General features: G+C 49.2%; 1 protein-coding gene across 4 annotated transcripts in view; it reads left to right on the plus strand.

Moving 5' to 3' along the window:
- The window catches only part of ULK2 (unc-51 like autophagy activating kinase 2), a 77,177-nt gene extending 59,374 nt beyond the window's left edge, over positions 1–17,803 (plus strand). For all 4 annotated transcript variants that reach the window (XM_063295731.1, XM_063295739.1, XM_063295748.1 and 1 more), the window contains 9 exons: positions 398–594; positions 5,946–6,055; positions 6,221–6,373; positions 8,646–8,836; positions 10,907–11,085; positions 11,717–11,835; positions 12,838–12,995; positions 14,492–14,627; positions 15,894–17,803. In XM_063295731.1, the coding sequence (XP_063151801.1) occupies positions 398–594; positions 5,946–6,055; positions 6,221–6,373; positions 8,646–8,836; positions 10,907–11,085; positions 11,717–11,835; positions 12,838–12,995; positions 14,492–14,627; positions 15,894–15,958 (1,308 nt within the window). In that variant the 3' untranslated portion in view covers positions 15,959–17,803. The remainder of the gene's footprint in view (positions 1–397; positions 595–5,945; positions 6,056–6,220; positions 6,374–8,645; positions 8,837–10,906; positions 11,086–11,716; positions 11,836–12,837; positions 12,996–14,491; positions 14,628–15,893) is intronic.
- Positions 17,804–19,573: the final 1,770 nt, after the last annotated feature.

Below are 19,573 nucleotides of genomic sequence, written 5' to 3' on the forward strand. Positions count from 1 at the left end.
TCAACTTAAGGCAGCAAACATACCCGATACTCCTACCTCCTATTTTCCCCACAACAACAACCCTGTGAGGTGGGTTGGGCTGAGAGAGAGGGACTGGCCCAAGGTCACCCAGCCAGCTTTCGTGCCTAGGGCGGGACTAGAACTCTCCTACCACACCTGATTGGCTCTTGGGCTGAGAGAGGGACTGGCCAAGGTCACCCAGCCGGCCTTCATGCCTGAGGCGGACTAGAACTCACAGCCTCCTGGTTTCTAGCCCAGCACCTTAACCACTAGACCAAACTGGCTTATGTTAAATCATGCTCAGCTCTTCTTTTGAAGGGGTTTAAAAGGGCTGTGACCCCAGTCCACATAACTAATTTAAAATTCAGGAAGGCTTTTTTTTTTCCTTTTCCTTTAGGCAACAGCGCCTTTCAAAATCCCCAAGACCCAAGCGTCTTCTAACTTAGTGGGCCTGGTCAGTCGGCAGGGGCCCTCCGACCTCTTGCTGCCGCCACCGAAGGATATGGGGGAGACCCGGGAATTCACACCCTTCCACTCCACGCCAGGTGTTGAAAGGCAGGCACGAGATCAACACGGCAAGGCAGCATTTGGCAGGTACTGATCCCCGTCCTACATTGGATATATGCTTGGTCTGTTCTGCTGCACTCTTTGAAACATAAATGCGGTTATTTCAATGTTAATATGCATTCACTGCATATTATATGCATATTATATTATATCATATGCAATGACAAATCTCAATAAAATAGTTAAGAGCGGAGACATCACACTGACGACAAAGGCCCGCATAGTCAAAGCAATGGTGTTCCCCGTAGTAACATATGGCTGTGAGAGCTGGACCATAAGGAAGGCTGAGCGAAGGAAGATCGATGCTTTGGAACTGTGGTGCTGGAGGAAAATCCTGAGAGCGCCTTGGACTGCAAGAAGATCAAACCAGCCCATCCTCCAGGAAATAAAGCCAGACTGCTCACTTGAGGGAATGGTATTAAAGGCAAAACTGAAATACTCTGGCCACACAATGAGAAGACAGGACACCCTGCAGAAGAAGTGCCTTCAGGCCATCTCAAAGTCTAGAGCACTGGAGAGTCACAGTCTGTAGTGGCTTCTCCTATAAAGCTCCCTGCCAGATGCCCCCACCCTTGGTCCTTCCACCTACTTGGCTGTCCTTCCAGGGAACAGGTGCACCATTCCTGGGATGAGGATGCTCAAGAATTGGTCAGCTTGATCAGTTTTGGCTTCCCTCCCATTTCTTCTCCAGGTCCTGAGGCTGGAAACCAGTTGTCTTTCTGTCCTTCAAAGGATATGTGGGCATAAATGGAGTAAACTGCTCAGATCACTTTGGATTCAAAGTGAGCACCTCATTCAATAACCAGTTTTTTCATCTGGTGCAAGACTTGATAACTATGCTGCTACAATCATTTGTGCTTGTGGCTCCACTTGAAATGATCAAAGATTTGTGTGAAATCCATCCTCTCTGCCTCCCACTCACAGTGCCTTAAGGATCCTTATCCAGTACAAGAGGTAGGATATTATTTGCCATTTCAGCACCTCCATCCGGTTGGATCATACTTCTCTTGTGGACACTGTCAGCACTCTGCTCCTCTGGACAAGAAGGGCCTGTAGCTTGACACCGTGGCCCCACACTTTTCAGGTGTTCTAGTTTAGATCTCTCTCACGTGTATCGTGGTGATAAGCACAAAGTCATTAAGATTTTCTAGGCTGAGGCCACCTGGGCTGCAGCTCAAACTGCTGAACACTCCAGTGTTTGTGTTTTGCCCAGCAATGGCACACTTGGCTGCAACTGATGGATTTCACCCAAGAGTCCCAAGCCCCGTAATCAGTACTATGCAACCCAACATGGAAGAGATCTGCAATTTCCAGAGTGCTGATACTTTAGAAACCCTTCAGAAGCTCCATTCTGCAGCTGAGCAGCTGTTTCTCAGGCTGCACCAACCACTTGAGTGCTACCAGAAGTGGACTTGGCTATCTGGCCATCAGATGTTTCCTTCAGGTGAAGGTGAGGGCTTCCACATCTTCCTGAAGTCCCGCCAGGACACTCTTTCCATTGGCCTTGAAGACCAGGCCTTGATTTCACAGGCAGTCATCTCAGAGCCAAGCATTGGCTTGGATTCATTCCATACTTGGAGCCGTGTTCCTCCCGTGGGATGCTCTAGTGACAGCTGAGTCATCTTCCTTGTGGTTTTTGGTCATCCGCTGGTGCCTACAGTAAGGGAGACAAGGCTCCCAGCAAAAATTCTAGGCTGTGCATGAGGAAATAACAGGAGATACATAGGATCTCGTAGGTGACCCTTACGTGGACAGATTTTATTCCTGGGAACATTATTGTAGAAAATGTAGGAAACCTGAAGGTTTGTTTGTCTTTTTCCGAAGTGAATCCAAAGGAGGCAAGACAGCTAAGAGTCCTGTTCCCCCTAAGCTGGAAGATTGTATTCAAGCCTGGGTGGCTTTGGGGCCACAATCTCTAATGGCATTCTGGAGCATTCACACAGAAGGGGGCAGGCTCCGCAGTTGTCCAGGAAACTCCACTAGAGGGGATAGACAAGGGGTTGATGGGCGTCAGTAAACACTGCAGGACCGGTAAACACCTGCCAAAATCTGTTGATGTGTGTCTTCCAAAAAGTAGTACTGTAACTAGTCCAAAACAGTAGCAATCTAGTCCACAGGTTCTGAAGCTCTCCCTTGCTTGAGATGATATTCTCCAAGTCTGTCCTGTTTTGGAGAATTCCCTCCAGGACAAGGGGCTCCAGGCAAACAGAAATTTCTGTTCCTCAGAGTAAAGTAGAGGGCATTTGATGTGTACCTCTTTCCCAGAATTAGCAGCCTTAATATTTATTGTTCCAGATATTGGGGGAGGCAAAATATTGCTGGGAATTACTTTTCTAAGCGAATATTTGCAGCTCCGGGTTGAACTGTGGAGTCCTGGGTGCTCTCTGAGCCTTGTTGTTTTCTTGCAGACGGTCCATTGCCAGACTAGGCAACATCTTGAGCGCCCACTCCCTCTTTGCACTGAGGACGTTGCCTAGTCTGGCAAGAAAAAACGTCTGCAAGAAAACAACAAGGCTCAGAGAGCACCCAGGACTCCACAATTACTTTTCTGTTTTTCACAATTTTCCTGCCCCCTTGTGTTTTCCCACAGACTTCATTGCTTGCCATAGGACTTGTTTTCTGGTCTTCCATTCCAGTCTGGAAGGATGGCTCTTCTCTCTGGAAAGCCTGTTCAGAGCTGGACTTTGTACCTTAGTTCCAAGAGGAGAGGCCATCCCAAGGCAGAGGAGGCCCTCCAGAGGACCTAGAGAATTTGCTCCCGTTTCCTGTATCTGGTAGAAATTCTAGTAATTTAGGTATCCTGAAGTCAAGCATCCTTTTGCTCCTATTCGTTGCTGGGGCGGTGGGCATGAAGAGCCGAAGCAGCATCTCCTGATAGCTAGGAATCTCTCTGAGCTCCATTTGTGGTTTTGTAGCCAGAGATCCGAACGGCCCATTACGTGCTTGCTAAACGTTAGGAGGCAAGGTGAATACCCTCCGTTTCAGGGGCGACGGCGGTGGGGGCACCATTGCAAGAGATGAAGGAGCGGGTCAGGGACAGACCGTCGTGGGGAAATCTGCCTAGGTGGTTGCGAAGAGTCAACGGCTCAATGGCACATAATCAGGTTTCAGGATTGCTGATAAACCCTGGCTATTCCAGCAGGCCCTGGGGATAAATACGTAATGAGGCTGCTGCTCCTTGCGGTGGGGCACTAACAACTGTTTGAATGTTCTTTTTTGTATAAGCGGAAGTTATTATTTTATAATGGCTCTAATTGTTATGCTGCCTTTATGGCCGTCAGGCATGGAAGCAGGTACCATCGACTGGAACAGCCTATAAGCCCAAGTGAAATAAATGCAAATAGTTTTCAGCTGCTGGCCTTGCACGATCGTAAACCCTAAGCACTTACTTCATTCTCTGAAGCAGTGTTTTGCAACCTGGGCAACTTTAAGAAGCGTGGACTTCGACTCCCGGAATTCCCCAGCCGGCATGTTCCTGGCAAGCTTTTCCCCATGGTGCTTTTTTTTTGTAATGTGTTTTGCATTTCTTACCATCATGGGTTAGGGTTAGGGTTAGGGACGCGGTGGCGCTGCGGGTTAAACCGCTGAGCTGCCGATCGGAAGGTCGGCGGTTCGAAACCGCGCGGCGAGGTGAGCTCCCGTTGCTCGTCCCAGCTCCTGCCCACCTAGCAGTTCAAAAACATGCCAATGTGAGTAGATTAATTGGTACCGCTTCGGCGGGAAGGTAACGGCGTTCCGTGAGTCATGCCGGCCACATGACCACAGAGGAAGTGTCTATGGACAAACGCCGGCTCTTCGGCTTAGAAACGGAGATGAGCAGCGCCCCCTAGAGTCGGACTCGACTGGACTTTACGTCAAGGGAAACCTTTACCTTTACCTACCATCATGGATGGGTTAGAAACAATCCTAAGGTTTGATTTGGTTCTTTGCTAAGTTGCCTTTTGTTCTAGTAAATCTCTCCTGCAGAGAAGGTTCTACGGAAGTAAGGCGGCCTGACCTCCTCCTGTCTGAGAACTGGCTCTCTTCTTTCTTAGAGAAGCTGTCTAAAACAGGCTGGCCCGCCTCTCTGCTGGTCTGTGATTGTAATAAAGACACGATACGGGGTGGGGTTTTTTTGTTTTTGCTCTGTCTGCGTTTTTAATTTAAGAGATTTTTAATTTAAGCAATAATGTAATTTAAGAGAGCCAGTTTGGTCTGGTGGTGAAGGCAGGCTAGAAACCAGGAGGCTGAGAGTTCAAGTCCCGCCTGAGGCATGAAAGCTGGCTGGGTGACTGGGCCGGTCCCTCTCTCTCAGCCCAACCCACCTCACAGGGCTGTTGTTGTGGGGAAAACAGGAGGAGGAAGGAGTATTAGGTACGTTCGCCGCCTTGAGTTATTTATAAAAATAATAAAGGCGGGATAGGAAATAAATAAATAAATAAATATAATTGTTTTAACTTAGTTTTTGTAAGCCGCCTGGAGTCTGCCGGAGTGGGCAGCTGCAATAAAGTTAATGAAATAAATTTTAAGAACTAATGATTTGAGGCTCATCTTCCTTTCTGGAACAGCAGTAAGAGGGTGAGGAGGTCTGAGAGGCCACCTGTCATGTTCGCTGTTTCAGTGTGCAATGTACATCGTAACGTTTCGCATGCCACGGTGCTGACGTGCGTTGCTGTTTGGGAGGGAGCTGCTGTGAAGCCTCGTGCCAAGCTCTGTATCTGTGTTCGTTTCAATGGAAAGTGTTTGGGTTATGTTCTCTGTTCAAGGCCTTTTCCCGCAGACCATCAGAAGCCATTAGGAGCCCCTGGGATTGTGGACTCAAGAAGATTCTACGGGGGAAGGGATCTCATTTGCACCGAGGGTTTTTAGCTTGCATTTGGCACGCTTTCATCATTCTCAGCTTTCTCTGTGATCCTGCATACTATTCTTTAAGAAATCAGATATCTTTGTGACCCTGCCCACGAGTCTGATGGTGTTCTAGAATAGGCAACCATTACACCACCTGGCATGGGTTATGCAACCTCGATTAACTCCTGCGAGGGTCCACCCCTCTGAGCCGTAACGTGGTGGGTTTGATTCTGGGTGTGTGGGTGTGCGTGCGTGTGTGTGTGTGTTTTAACCCAGCCATTGTGGTTGTAAACCAGGCTTTACGGTGTGGTATAATGCATAAACCCCTCCACCGGCGAACATTTGTGTGAGTCCCACCTTGCTTCGTGCGCTCTTCCCCACCCTGCCGCTCAGATGGCTAGGCTGGCTACAAGGTGATCGGAGTCTTTCCCATCTGGAGAAGGTAAAATTTGGGGAGCTGTTCTGGGAGAGGAAGGAGCCGCCAGACGCTCCCACCTCCCACCCAGGACCCTCGCATCCTGTCCTGACCATATCCTTTCTTCCTTGCCCAGGTCTGTAAGTACCAGCAAGTTGTCGGATCCGCCAGCAAAGGCTGCCCTTAACAGCCAACTCTACCAGGGCAGCACCGACAGCCTTAATACTGAGCGGCCAATGGATACAGGTAAAGCGGGGGTGGGGGGGTCGCTTTGAACTCCTGCCTGGGTTGGGGAGCAGGGATGGTCGTGAGATACCTGGCCTATAAAGAGGGGAAACAAGGAAGGGTGTGTGTGTGTGTGTATACAGGCGCCCCTGCCACCTGAGGTTGATGTAAATTTTTCCTCCCCAGCTCCCCCGGGGGCCTGTGGCATCACCGGAGGACCTCCGCCCATGCCAGTGGGAGCCAGCTCCAGGGCAGTGATGTTTACCGTAGGATCCCCTCCGAATAGTGCCACACCTCCGACTTGCACCCACATGGCTCTCAGAGCTCGGACGATGTCAGGTGAGGCGGCGATTCCTTCGGGGGCAAAGGGCCCTGCGCAGAGTCCGTCTGGGGTGCAGGGAGAGCAGCCCGGCAGTGGTCTTTCCAGAACAGCCCTCTCGAAGGCACTCCCTGCTCTTCAAGAAGATTGAAGCTAGAGAAGAAGGACTTGAGAATTGGGTCAGGGCAGAAAGCAGCAGCAAGAAGTAGGGCCCAGGAGAATAAACCCGGCCAATAGAAGAGGGTCTCTGCAGCTCAGGGTTGACCTGTGGAGTCCCCGGTGCCCTCTGAGCTTGGCTGTTGACCTGCAGACATTTCATGGCCCAACTAGGCAACATCATCAGGGCTGGCCAGGGTGGGGTTGATCCCTGTTTATAAAAAAGTAGCTTGCCCTGCCCCTGCTGGTGGGGTGGTGGTTTTTTCCTTGGTGGTTCCTTGATTAGGGTATTGTTCTCTGATTAATTGTTTGTCTCCTTGCTAGTTCCTTGAGGCATTGTTTTCTGCTTGATTGTTTTTGTTGTTATTTACCGCCCATCTCACTATAGAAGTCTGCTTGCCAGTTCCTTGATTAGAGCATTGTTTTCTGCTTGATTCTTTGTCTGGTGTTAACCCCTGCTCACCTGGGTGTCGGGTGCTGGGGAGGATGTGCTCTGGTCTTTTTGTTTCCTCCTTAGCTTTTTTATTGTCTCTTTTATGGGGTGTCAGTGTGGTTTGTCTCCACGTGCCTATGGATGGCTGACATGTCTGAATGCCAAGCTCCCAGGAATTCCCTTGCGTTTTTGGACTTGGCTTGGTCTCGGATGCTCACAGTTTCCCGGGTGAAACTGTGGTTGAGTCTGTCCCTGTGTTGTGAAATTAAGGAGAACCCGCCCCCCACAACAAGCCACTGTGTATAAACAGGGAGCAAACCCACCCTCCCTTGCACTGGTGATGTTACCTAGTTGTGCAACGAAACGCCTGCAAGCAAACCACCAAGCCCAGGGGGCACCAAGGTCTCTGCAATAAACACCCTTGCAATTGATTGCCTGCCTCCTTGCGCATCCAGCATTCCTCAGGCTGTTTCACTAGGTCAGGCAGGAGGTCCCCCCTGGCAGAGCAACACTGATTTCATCAGCTCTACTTCTGATGTTCCTGCTGCAGATGCTATTTATGGGAGGCAGATGGCACCGTCCGCTGCTAGGAGATGGGAGGAGCAGTTGGTCACCTGGTCACCAGAATCCCAGCATTGGGAGAAGCACGAAACAGATTTTGGAGGTGGAATCGTGAAGGGGTTCAGCATCCTTGGTTGCCAAGCAAAACTGAATGTCTGTTGGGGTGGGGTCCTGGCAGAATTCCATTCTGCAGTGTTTTTGTGAAGCAGGGTTTACATTTTTTCAGGCACTCCTTGTCCCCATTCCCCCCATCTCAAGAGTGAACTGGGTCTCCCAGTGCTGGGCTGTTTCTTTAATTTTCTGGACACCGTTCAGAGGTGAAAGAATCAAATTGAAGCATCTTGTTTTCAGATCGGATTTTTTTCTTCTTCCTGCAGCCAGGTTGTCTTAGAAACTCCTGTGAACCGAATTTCTGCTTCCTGTCTATCAGCAGAAATTCAGTACAGGTAGTCCTTGCTTAATGACCACAATTGGGAGCAGAATTTCTGTTGCTAAGTGAAGCAGTCATTATGCAAATCCAATCTGATTTTACAACCATTTTTGCAGTGGCTGTTAAGCGAATCATCACGGGCATTAAGCAAACCACATGGTCATTAAGCAAATCACACAGCTCCCCACTGATTTTGCTTGCTAGAAGCCAGCTGGGAAGGTCGAAAATGACAATCACATGACCACAGGACACTGTGATGGTCATAAATGCAAACTGGTTGCCAAGCACCCAAATCGTGATCACGTGACTATGGGGATGCTGTGATAGTTGTAAGTGTGAGGGCCGGTCATAAGTCAGTTTTTCAGCACCAACCTAAGTCCGAACCGTCACTAAATCAATGGTTGTTAAGTGAGGACTACCTGTAGCTCTTCTGAGAGTCCCCTGTGGGACTGATGAAGAGAGGCCTTTGCGCATTCTTGCTGTCACATTTTTTGCGACTTCTCACCAGGACAGCTGAGGGTGGGGGTGAAATTCTTACCGTCTCTCCCACTTTGCTATTCATTTAAACCAGATTTCTCCAAACCAGTTCCTGATGTGATGGGGGCTACAGATCCTTGCCCTCCCAGACTATTAAGACTATTTTAAGCTCACGCAGTCTTGAGTATGTGTATAGATGTCCGTGTGATGTGTCTCTTTCATTCCTACCTTTTAGTGGGCTCTAACAGTTCCGGAGGCTCCCTCTGTTCCACCAGTGGTCGCGTCCTGATGGGCTCTCCCCCCGGGATTTATATGGGCTCCTCTCCCCCCGGAGCTGAGGCGGCTCCTTGCCTGAAGTACATGCCTTACGGGGCATCACCTCCCAGCTTTGAAGCTCCAGAACTGCCTGAGGAAACTTTGATGGAGGTACGCGGTTGGGGGAGATGTTACCCATGCAAGGTTAATTGTGTAAGCCTTCATGGTATCCCGTTTTTTTAATGAGACATTTTCATTTCTATACCAGCTTTCTTCTAAGGAATTTCTCCATTTCTTATTCTATAAACAATTTTGCGGAGTTGGTTAAGCAGAGAGTTTCATAGCTGGCAGCGATTAGGATCCAGGCTTCCCAGGCCTGTAGTGTGGCTGGCTGTGGATGATGGGGGAGTTTGAAAGTGTCAAGTTGGGAAACAGCGCTCTCGTTTTAACCCTGTGGCTGGTGGGCTCTGTGCAGCTTTCTTCTGCCACGCTCCAAAATTCAGCGGGTGTAGCCCTGGACAAAAAATAAACTGGATTCCAGTACATTGACCTTGGCGTTTTGATTAATTAAAGACAGCTAGCTTCTTTGTGGCCCAGTCAAGTATCGAGTCGTTTTTCCACTCTGTCATGTTAAAGACTATCGTCTGGTCACAATTTCAGCAGGTCTCTGGGGCTACACCCAAAGCTTTTAGAGGCCATATATTGCTCTGGCACTTCCTCCGGTGGAGGATTCCAGACTCTTTGGACTTTGCTTCAGAGTGGTATCCAGAAATGACCTATTGGTGCAAAGCTGTTGAGGGGCTAGAAACAGGTTTACTTTCCTGCTTTTAGTTTTCTTCATTTGGTTTTACTGATAAATAAAACAGTAAAGATTTAAAAATATATCCTACCAGGAATTTCCCCTGCCAGTACCCTTTGGTAGCAACATTAATTAACTCACGACCCGGGTTCGATCCCAGCAGAAGCTGGATTCCATCTCGCGTAGCCGGCTCAGGTCGACTCAGCCTTCCATCCTTCCGAGGTCGGCAAAATGAGCACCCGGCTTGCTGGGGAAGGAGACGACTGGGGAAGGCAACGGCAACCCACCCCCCTATAGTCTGCCGAGAAAACGTCGCGAAAGCGGCGTCCCTCCAAAGGGTCAGACATGACTCCGTGCTTGCACAGGGGACCTTTCACCTTCACCTCACTTAGGTTCCAAGCCCAGCAAAATTGGCCAGGGTTGTCACTTGCAGAAACCCAAGATTCTGGTGCTAGTGAGTAAAAGCTTAAATAATTGAGGGGACAGATACTTCAAGGCACACCTCCCTGAGCGCTGACCATCCTGTGATCATCCAAGGACGCCATGTGTGTCGTGACTGTAGTGGTGGCCAGGGACTCAAAATGGGATCTACTCAGTGGTAGGACAGTGGTTTCTTATGAAGCCTCCCTTCATGCTCAAAATACAGGTAGTCCTCACTTAACAACAATAATTGGGACCGGAATTCCCATCGCTAAGCGATGCGGTCGTAAAGCATGACATCACATGACCACATTGCTTAGGGATGGCAGTCCCCGTTGCCGTCGTTCAGCGAGGATCATGGGTTGTTAAGCGAGGACCACCTCCCAACTTCCTGATGGCTTCCAACAAGCAAAGTCCGTGGGGAAGCTGGCGAGAAATTGTAGGTCCCAGGAAGCTCACAAGCAGCCTGGCAGCTGGGTAAACCCTAACCCGGGGTGGCTGCTGCCAGGTGGGGAAGGTGCACAGGAGGCCACCATGGGTGCGAGGTGCTGGGATCCCTGGGACCTTGTACTCTTTAGCCGGGCTGCTTGGGACAAAAAGCTGCGGGAGTGCGAGCAACTTATGGGGAGTGTCTTGTGATCTTCCCCGCCAGCTTCCCCATGGCCTTGGCTTGTGGGGAGCCAGCAGGGAAGGCCGTGAATGAGGATCACGTGACTGGGGGATGTTGTAGCTGTTGTAAGTACAAGCTGGCTGCCAAGCGCCCAGCTCGTGACCACAGGGGTGCTGGGACAGCCGGAACTTCGAAGAGTGGTCGTCAACCGAGGACTACCTGTAGCAACATCTGGGATAAACTCATAAAATGAGAATCCATCTCAAGGCTGAAAAGTGGATGAGTTCTTGGCTTTGCTGGGGATGGGAATTCTGTGCTTCTGGCGGCTTCTGGGAGAGGCCGATCTTGGCAGAGGCCATGGAGCATGGGAGCGGGCGAAAGCTTGAGCTCGTCTTTGCTTGCTTCCCGCTAGAGAGAGCACACGGACACACTACGCCACTTGAACTTGATGCTGGCGTTCACGGAATGCGTGCTGGACCTGACGGCTGTTCGGAGTGGGAACCCGGAGCTCTGCAGCTCTGCCGTGTCTCTCTACCAGATCCAGGAGAGCGTTGTCGTGGATCAGATCAGCCAGCTGAGCAAAGACTGGGGGTGGGTATCCCTCAGACCCCGCGCCTTGGGGGAGTCTCTTCCTGCCCAGGGCAGTGCACGCTCAAGCTTTCTGACATCAGCCAACTTTTCTAACATTCCCCAAAGGGTTGCATGCCTTTGTAGAGGAAAGGAGTGGATGCAGGCCTACCTGACGGGTGGCCCTGGAGATGCACCCAAAATCAGGAGCAGCCTGGGTTTTGCAGTTCCTTTTTTGTTCTTGATACTGTTGTGGATGTAGCTGGTAGTTGTTACATTTAACAGGACCAGTTGGTGACTCAACCTATGAATTATAAAACAGGCCCAAGAGTCTAGTGCGGTGTTTTTCAACCTTGGCCACTTTAAGATGGGTGGACTTCAACTCCCAGAATTCCGGGAATGGGAGTCCACACATCTTAAAGTGGCCAAGGTTGAAAAACACTGGTCTGGAGTGACTCTCTGTGCAGGGCTATGCAGAGCCCTACTGTTGCCACTTTATGTCTCAGTGGGGCATGCAGTCGGCTGGGCTTTTTTTTCTTCGGCCCCAAGCCTCGCTGAGCAACACAGCCTGGCAGGGCAGATCAGTACAAAGTTACTAAGACCGGGTTTGGCACAGAAAAGAAGGATGACGGCGCCCTCTGTTTCCTCTGCCCAGGCAAGTGGAGCAGCTGGTCTTGTACATGAAGGCAGCCCAGCTCCTGGCCTCCTCCTTACACCTAGCCAAAGCGCAGATCAAGTCAGCCAAGCTGAATCTCTCAACTGCTGTGAAGCAAGGTGAGCCCGGAGTGAGATTTCTTCCCCAAACACCTTTTTCCTGGCGGAAGCGACGGTCCATTCCAGGGGAGCGTTTTCAGATTTCAAGGGTGCATCATCCCAATTGACCTCTCATGGGGGCGGGGTGGCTACGAAGGCCAACTTCCTTCAGCTGGGAATGCCACCCTTTGCTTTTATTTCTTTATTTTTGCCCGAGCACCGTTGGAAGACAAGGCAGAAAATCCAGCTGCGTTTTGCCTTAGTGGGCACTGCCAGAAATAGCAATTTTTGTTGCCAGATCTCAACTTCTGAACTGGGAAGGTTCTGTGGCTGTGCATGCCTCCCAAGCCTGGTTTGGTTGTTGGGGTGGGGGGGGTTGCCACAATGGGCCACCTGTCCTTGGAGGAGGTAACCAGTGCTGGGTAACAGCATTTGGGCTTTGCTTCCAGACAGTGTTTGGAAAGTAAAGTGCGAAGGTGCGGATGCACCTGTCTGCATCCCTTTTTAGCTGCACCTCGCATCTTTACATCTTCGCCTGGACTGTGTGGCAGATACACAGGGCTGCCCTGCAGTCCCAGGGAAAGATGTGGCTATTTTAAAGAGTAGCGGATGGATGCTGAGTTCGTCCTTCTCTGCTCTCCTCAGCATCATTCTGGTTCAAATCTAAAACAGCAGAGAGCCAAAACTGATTCCAAAGATGCCCTAAAGCAGTGCTTCTTAACCATGGCAACTTTAAGATGGGTGGACTTCCACTCCCATGCTGGCTGAGGAATTCTGGGCATTGAAGTCCACCCATCTTAAAGTTGCCAAGGTTGAGAAACACTGTCCTAACAGAAGGGGTTGCTAAGACTGAAGCTAGTTGTGATGTGTGGGTATTGGCAATTTGCACATTGGCCTCCACTAAGCTCATGGGGAGCAGAAAATCTTCTCTTCGTCTCCCACATGCAGTGGCAGCAAGCAGAGGGCCAAACCGCCATTTCTGGAGCTCACTGCGTTCTTTTGCTTCACCTTTCTCCTTTGCAGTTGTCAAAAACCTGAACGAGAGGTACAAATTCTGCATTGCCATGTGCAAGAAGCTTACGGAAAAACTGAACCAGTTTTTCTCAGACAAGCAGCGTTTTGTCGATGAAATCAACAGCGTCACAGCCGAAAAGCTCATCTACAGCTGTGCTGTGGAAATGGTAAGAAAGCTGTAAAGTTGGCAGGATCAGTCCAATGATGGAGGACCACAAGGTGGGGAGGACTGGTCACGGAGCAGTGAGGGAGAGGCAGCACACAGTGGCCTCCTTGCCACCGTTGCATAACACCAGTCCGACTGTTCCATGTGCATGCAGCCCTGCTCTGTTCCACAGAAAGCCTCCTGCTGCTATTAAACCAGGCACGCAAACAACTTCAGCACAATTGGAGCACTTGGAGATTAATTAACAGTGGTTTCCACTCATTATTCCTTCCTCCTCATTTGGCAGAAGTTTTCAGGTGCTCCTTCTGCAGGCTCTCTGACAAATCTTTCATCAGTCTTCATTATCATTAGCTTGAACACCCCAGGGGCTGTGCAGTCCCAGGTGCTCTTGCGAGGGAAGCTTGGAACCTTTCCCAGAATCTACCATATATCACGTTGCTGGAGGCCCTAAAGATGCTCAGATAAATCGTATTTTTCCAAACGTCTGCAGTATTTCTGCTGCTCAGGCACAAAGGGTCACGGGATGATGGCTTATTTTTTCAGTGGCAGACCAGTCCCTGCCTTAAAAAATGTACTGCTCCTCTCCTCCACCGATTCAAAATCTCTGCATTTCCATCGGTGGCTGCTGTCACTTCCCAGTGATCAAAATGTGCCCTTGTGTGGCACCATCAGCAAATCAGTCCTGGGTGGTCAGACCGTTATGGAAACCCTCTCAGGTGCATCAGTCCAGTCTTCTCTGCAAAGAGACCTGTCCATGCAAAGAAAAATTTAATAGTAGAAATCTAAACGCTGATGCCATTCATTCACTGTTTGGGGGTGGGACATTGGTTTGAGAGCTCTGACATGGGTGTATGCATCTACCGGTTAGGGTTTTTATTTTACTGGGCCTCGGTGCAGTTTCAGCAGTAGTCGTCGTTTTAATGTGATTCTCTGTGTTTGTTTGCTCGCTGCCCAGTTTCTGGCATAGAGGAGCAACCGCGGAAATTTGATAAATAAATAAATAGATTTTCAAAGGAGAAAAGCTAGGAGGGCAATAAATACCCTGAAGAAGGTGTAACGTACGTCCACTCCACCGTCGTGTGGATGATTGAAAACATCCGTTTAGCGCCTGCCTCCCCTCCTCCTACCCAGACATGCAAATTTATTTCATGGATTTATCATACGTCGTAACGCGACCGAGAGCGTTGTGTTTTTAAGCTGGCTGAGATTCGAGGGGGTTGTAGCCTCAGAAGGTTTGGGTCCAGGTGGAGGAGAGCGAGGCTGGGCTGAGAAAATGGCCCGAGCCAAGCCCCCGCTGGCCGAATGGAGCTTTGAATCGGGGCCTTTCCATTGAAGTCCTGTCTGTGTCTGCTGCGGCTGGCTCTGGCTGTCACCCAAGGGTCCGGTGGAGGAGGCCTGGCCGAACCGCTCAGGCCATCGTGCCCTGGGATTCTCTCCTGCACACGCTGCCCCCATCTTTTTCTTGGCCCCTTTTAATCCTCCTCTTGCCCTGCTTAGGTCCAGGCAGCAGCTTTGGACGAGATGTTTCAGCAGACCGAAGACATCGCCTACCGGTACCATAAAGCTGTGTTGCTGCTGGAAGGCCTGGCAAAGATCCTGCAGGACCCGGCCGACATCGAAAACGTAAACCGTTGTACGTGATGGTGCTAGTTTTATGGGTTATGTACTTAGAACAAAGCGTAGTACAGACCTGTAACATACGAATGGTTGTTTTATTCTAATTAATTAATATTATGTTGATATTACATGTAATTATATGTATAATTAAAATACAAAATGAGCCTCTAAAGTAACAATGCCATGACATATATGGACTTCTGTATACCAATAGTCCTCAGTTAATGACCCACTCTGTATACCGATAGTCCTCGGTTCATGACCCACTCTGTATACCGATAGTCCTCAGTTAATGACCCACCCCTTCAGCAATCGTTTGAAGTTAACAACGGCACTGAACGAGTGGTACTTACGACCAGTCCTCGGAGTTCCAGCTGTCCAGCGCCCCACTGTCACGTGATCGTGATCTGGGTGCTTGGCAACTTACGACTGGCTGCAGCACTCTGCAATCACGCGATGGCCACTTGCAACCTTCCCTGCCGGCTTCCCCAGAAAGTCAGCAGGGAAGGTTACAAGTCATTCGGGTGAGTCTTCCCCACTCGCACACCCTCCCCAGCCCCTCTACGCTTGTGCCACACCAGCCACTTGTGCACCCCCGATTTTAACAAAATTAAAACACCAGAAACTAGTCACAATTACTAATCCTCTCTGGGCAGAGTTTACACATGATATAACAGAATTTTGCAACATTTAAAATTATCTGATAAACAGTTGAAATAAAGCATCTCAGAACGCTCCAGAAATTTAGATAAAACGAGGCAATAAACCGAAGGCAGATGTTCCTGTAGAATAGCAGGAAACAAGAACATGGGTTGCGATGCCTCTCGCACCTGAACTACCAGGTCACCAGTGTAAACTGAATTTTTCTATATTTTCTTCTGAAAACTGCTGTTAGGAGCACCTTGAAACAAGCTACAATTACAGCTCTTCTAAAATTAGGGATTGAAATTTAATATAGATAAGGGGCTGGATTGAAATCTGAAAACTGATTATTTATAAGGGGTGCAGGAATATCTATACAGGTGGAAAGTGTGCATAGTCATAACTGAAATTTGAACATATAAAGCAAAACTTAACGAAAGACACCTAACTTACAAGCAGTGGTAGATCCGTCTTGGCCCGGCTCGTCCTGGAGCCTTCCGAAACAAGCCTGTCACGTTTCAGTCCCAGGCATTTCGAGATTCTCCTTGAGTAGCCCGGGGTGAGCCCACAGGCTTCAGGGCAGAGCAGGGTGTTCCTCACGCCCACGCTGGTGTCTTCATGCCTTTTCCTTGTCTTTCAGATAAAGCTAGTATTGAACGGAGACTCTCGGCTCTTTGCTGCAACACCGTGGCTGTCTATGAATAGAAGAGCCCCCGCCCGGCTCCCCAGGACCACTCCGTACGGCCAAATCTTCACGCTTCCCGTCCCAAAGGAAAGGTGGCTTGTACGCTTCTGGGGTTGCCCACCAGAGGGGGGAAAGAAAGAAAGCAGTTCACGGGACAGAAGAAAACGCAAACACTTTTGAAGGAGATTTGCCCTGTTACAACGTCCCGTCCGTCTTCCGTTTCACGGCCAGACGGGAAAGGCTCCTTTTGCCGTTTCCGCCTCCATCTTGATCTTGCAGGCAGCGATTCAGCTTCTTTTTAGGTTACAAGAGAACGGAGCATCCTTCCCCCCCACCCAAAGATCCAAAAAAGGTCGGCTCCCGCTTTGGGAAGGGGGTGGACGGTTTCTTTGCGGGACACGACGGCCAAATGAAGGTGTGAGGTCATCCGGCCTGGACTTCAGTTCTGTGATGCTTCGGAGCCGAGCACGGGTTGTGCGTGCCCCACCTCAAGCCATCAGGGAACTGGACACCTTTTGCAGAAATAACCGAAATGGGGGGATAACACACCCAGGGGAGGGGTGTTGTTTTTTTATTTGAGGATGGGGCACCACTTGAGAATCCCCGAAGCAGACGCTTGGCAATTACCGTAGACGTGCAAGCTTGGTGTTCTTCCCAAACCCCTGCCCCCAAACACTTTATATTGCACTAATTTACTAAACTGTGTATTATTTGTTTTTTTTAAATACTGTTGATTAAAAAAAACACACAGGAAAAGGCACAACTATGAACACTTGCTGGAGGGGCAGGGGGGATATTTCATTTCATTATATACTTTGCGGGGCGGGGGAGAGTGTGTCATCCCCCCCCCCCAAAAAAAACCCCAGACTTTTCCAGAATTTCAACCTGCGACTTCTTAGGGGACTTTTTCAGAGAGAGTCGCGCAGATGTGTCGTAGGGTGAATTCTTCCATTTTATACCCCTTTGTCTAATACTTGAGTAACTCTCTGGAGTCTTGATAACATTTTGACGCTGTTTCCTCCCCCTGTCCCATATCAAGGTTTGGTTGCTTAATTCCTGTCGCATGTGAAGCTGATGGCTTCCTCCTCCTCCTCCCCTGCCTGTCAGTTCTGAAACCCGGGCCGAGGAAGACATGGCTGCAGCCTCGATGGAACGGGGTGCTCTGCGGCAGAGGCTTCTTAAGATAGCAAAGCATTAAGAAATAATTATAATCAGGGTTATCTGGAGCAGTTTTTAAGGACATACATGCTGCTGCCCTTCAGCTCTTCTTCCTCTGCCGTCCTTGCTCAGTGCTTTGGCAACTTGCAGAGTATCTAAACAGCCTGGTTTCTTCGCAGTTGGCCCTCTTAATTTTGAGAGGGTTTCCTACTGCCATCACTTGAAGGAAAAAAAAAAAAGCTTGTTTCTAATGGAACCATTTCAATCCTTTTTTAAAAAACCAGTCAAATCTCCTTTGATGAAAGGTGGTTGGCATACAAGCACCATCCCTTTTTAAGGAGTGAAGAAAATCCTATGTGTGTTGGTTTCTCTCCTTTTCCACTCCCCATCTTTTTTTTTCCCCTTTGACAAAGTAATGTACTTTTTACTTTATTTATCAGTACAAGAAATTTCAGAAGTTAATTTGAAAGTGTTTTTTTATTTATACGGCGTTTGTATTTTTAGATCTTTAATACCGTGTTTCTACTACCTCTCCTTTGTAACTGCATGCATTTATTCTTGACCCGTAGTGTAATAACTGAAGAGAAAAATCCTGTTGATAACTTTTATTATGTCCTGTATAAATGTATATTAAAGTTAAAAACAAGCGAAACAATAATAAACTGATCCTCAAATGTTCCTATATATAATACAGGGTTTGACCATCAGATTGGAATCAAAGTGTGTTGCCATTTATTTGTCAAAAAGTTTTTCAGCTAGCCTAATGAAGCGGTGGGGGGAGATAATGCCTCCCCCAGATTTGGGATTACAGGATGGTGAATTGAAATTAAGCTTCCACAGAAGGAGCTGTTTCTTAAATAGGGAAGGGGTTTCTGTCTCTCTTGAGCAGGCAGCTTGGGACACATGCACACGCATCTGTTGGAACCATTTGGCTGTAACTTCTGAAAACCAGGGCACCATTTTTAAGCGGAAAAGAGGAAGACTAGAGTTCGGCCTAAGATCAACTTAATGTAGCTTTAACAGCAGCCATGCAAGACTTCCAATTCCTCCTCAACCTGACGAAGATAAAAATCTCCATCCCAGAAGTCCCACCATCAATTGCTGGCTGAAGCGCTAATCCTGGGAGTTGAAATCCACACATCTTAAAGTTGCCCAGGTTGGAAAACACAAATAATGACAGAGTGGGATCCCTCCCACACTTGACATCTCAGAAATCTGCTTTCCATCGGAAGAGGCATATTTAGGCCAGGTGGATAATGAGGCTGCCTTGGGGCGAAAACTTCCCCGCGCACAGGGTGTCCCAGTTTCCATTATAAAAATCCTGTGCCCTTCTGAGCGGGAACTGTCCCTGTCCCTGAAGCATGGGGTACCTGCTTCGCTTTTTCCAGCACAAACCACTGCCCTGGGTGGCCGCCTATTCCCTACTCACGCCTTTGATTTTTCCTATCCAAAGGTAGATCTTTGGATTTGTCCTGTTGAAATTCATCTGGCTAATTCCTGCCTGTTACTCCAGCTTCTCGGGGTCCTCCTAAATCTTGGCGTTGCCCTCTAAAGTGTCTGGGATCACCAGCAGTCCATCTTCACTGAGGCTAAATGTCATACTTGGAGCTGTTCATCCATGCTAATCGGGAAGAGCTGCTCTCAACAACCCCGCTGGATCAGGTCATGCCCATTTGGTCCAGCATTTTGGTTCTCCTGGTGGCCAGCCAGACATCTCTCAGATGCTTCCAAGCAGGAGACAGAAATATCCCCTTCCCACTGTTCACCTGCAGCTGTCCCAGTGTCTGGAAGTTACGGGGGACAACCAAACTTTGGCTCAACCCTACCAAGATCAAGTGAGGGTGTGTGTGGGACCTTGTAGATTCTGGAACTGGGGAGATTTCATCCTTGAATCTGGACAGGGTTGTGCTGCCTCACCCAGATTCAGGACACAATTTGGGGGACCTGGACTCGGCTCTTGCTTGAAGAGCAGGTGGCAGCTGTGGCCAGAGGGGCCTTTGCACATCTTCATCTTGTGCACCAGTTATGCCCATTCCTGGAATGGAGGGCCCTGCTTGCAGTCCTCCATGCCTATAAAGCCCTACCTGATAGGACTGTACTATCTGTGGGACCACCTGGTCCCACACTCTGGGTCCCTTCTTTGAAACATCATTGTATGGGACCCAGGAGGTCCGCCTTCTCAGTGGTGGTCCCTGTGGACCGTTTACGAGCACTGAGGTGGGCACATGGCCACAAATAAATGAATGCAAGAAGAAGAACCTGGCTTGAGAAATGATGGGGTTCTGTTTAGCCTGAGTGACTTGGAACCAAGCCAGGCTTGCTGGGAGTGCTGTAGAAATCCCGCCCACCTCAGTGCCTCTGGTTAATCCCTCCACCCATCTGCTAGCATTATTTGGCTTATGGACTTTTTTTTTTAATTGCAAGGTCACAGAACCTGTTTTGCAAACACCAGGACCACAGCCAGGTTGATCTATAGC

Source organism: Candoia aspera, chromosome 1 (genome assembly GCF_035149785.1).
Source record: "Candoia aspera isolate rCanAsp1 chromosome 1, rCanAsp1.hap2, whole genome shotgun sequence".
Lineage (NCBI taxonomy): Eukaryota > Metazoa > Chordata > Lepidosauria > Squamata > Boidae > Candoia > Candoia aspera.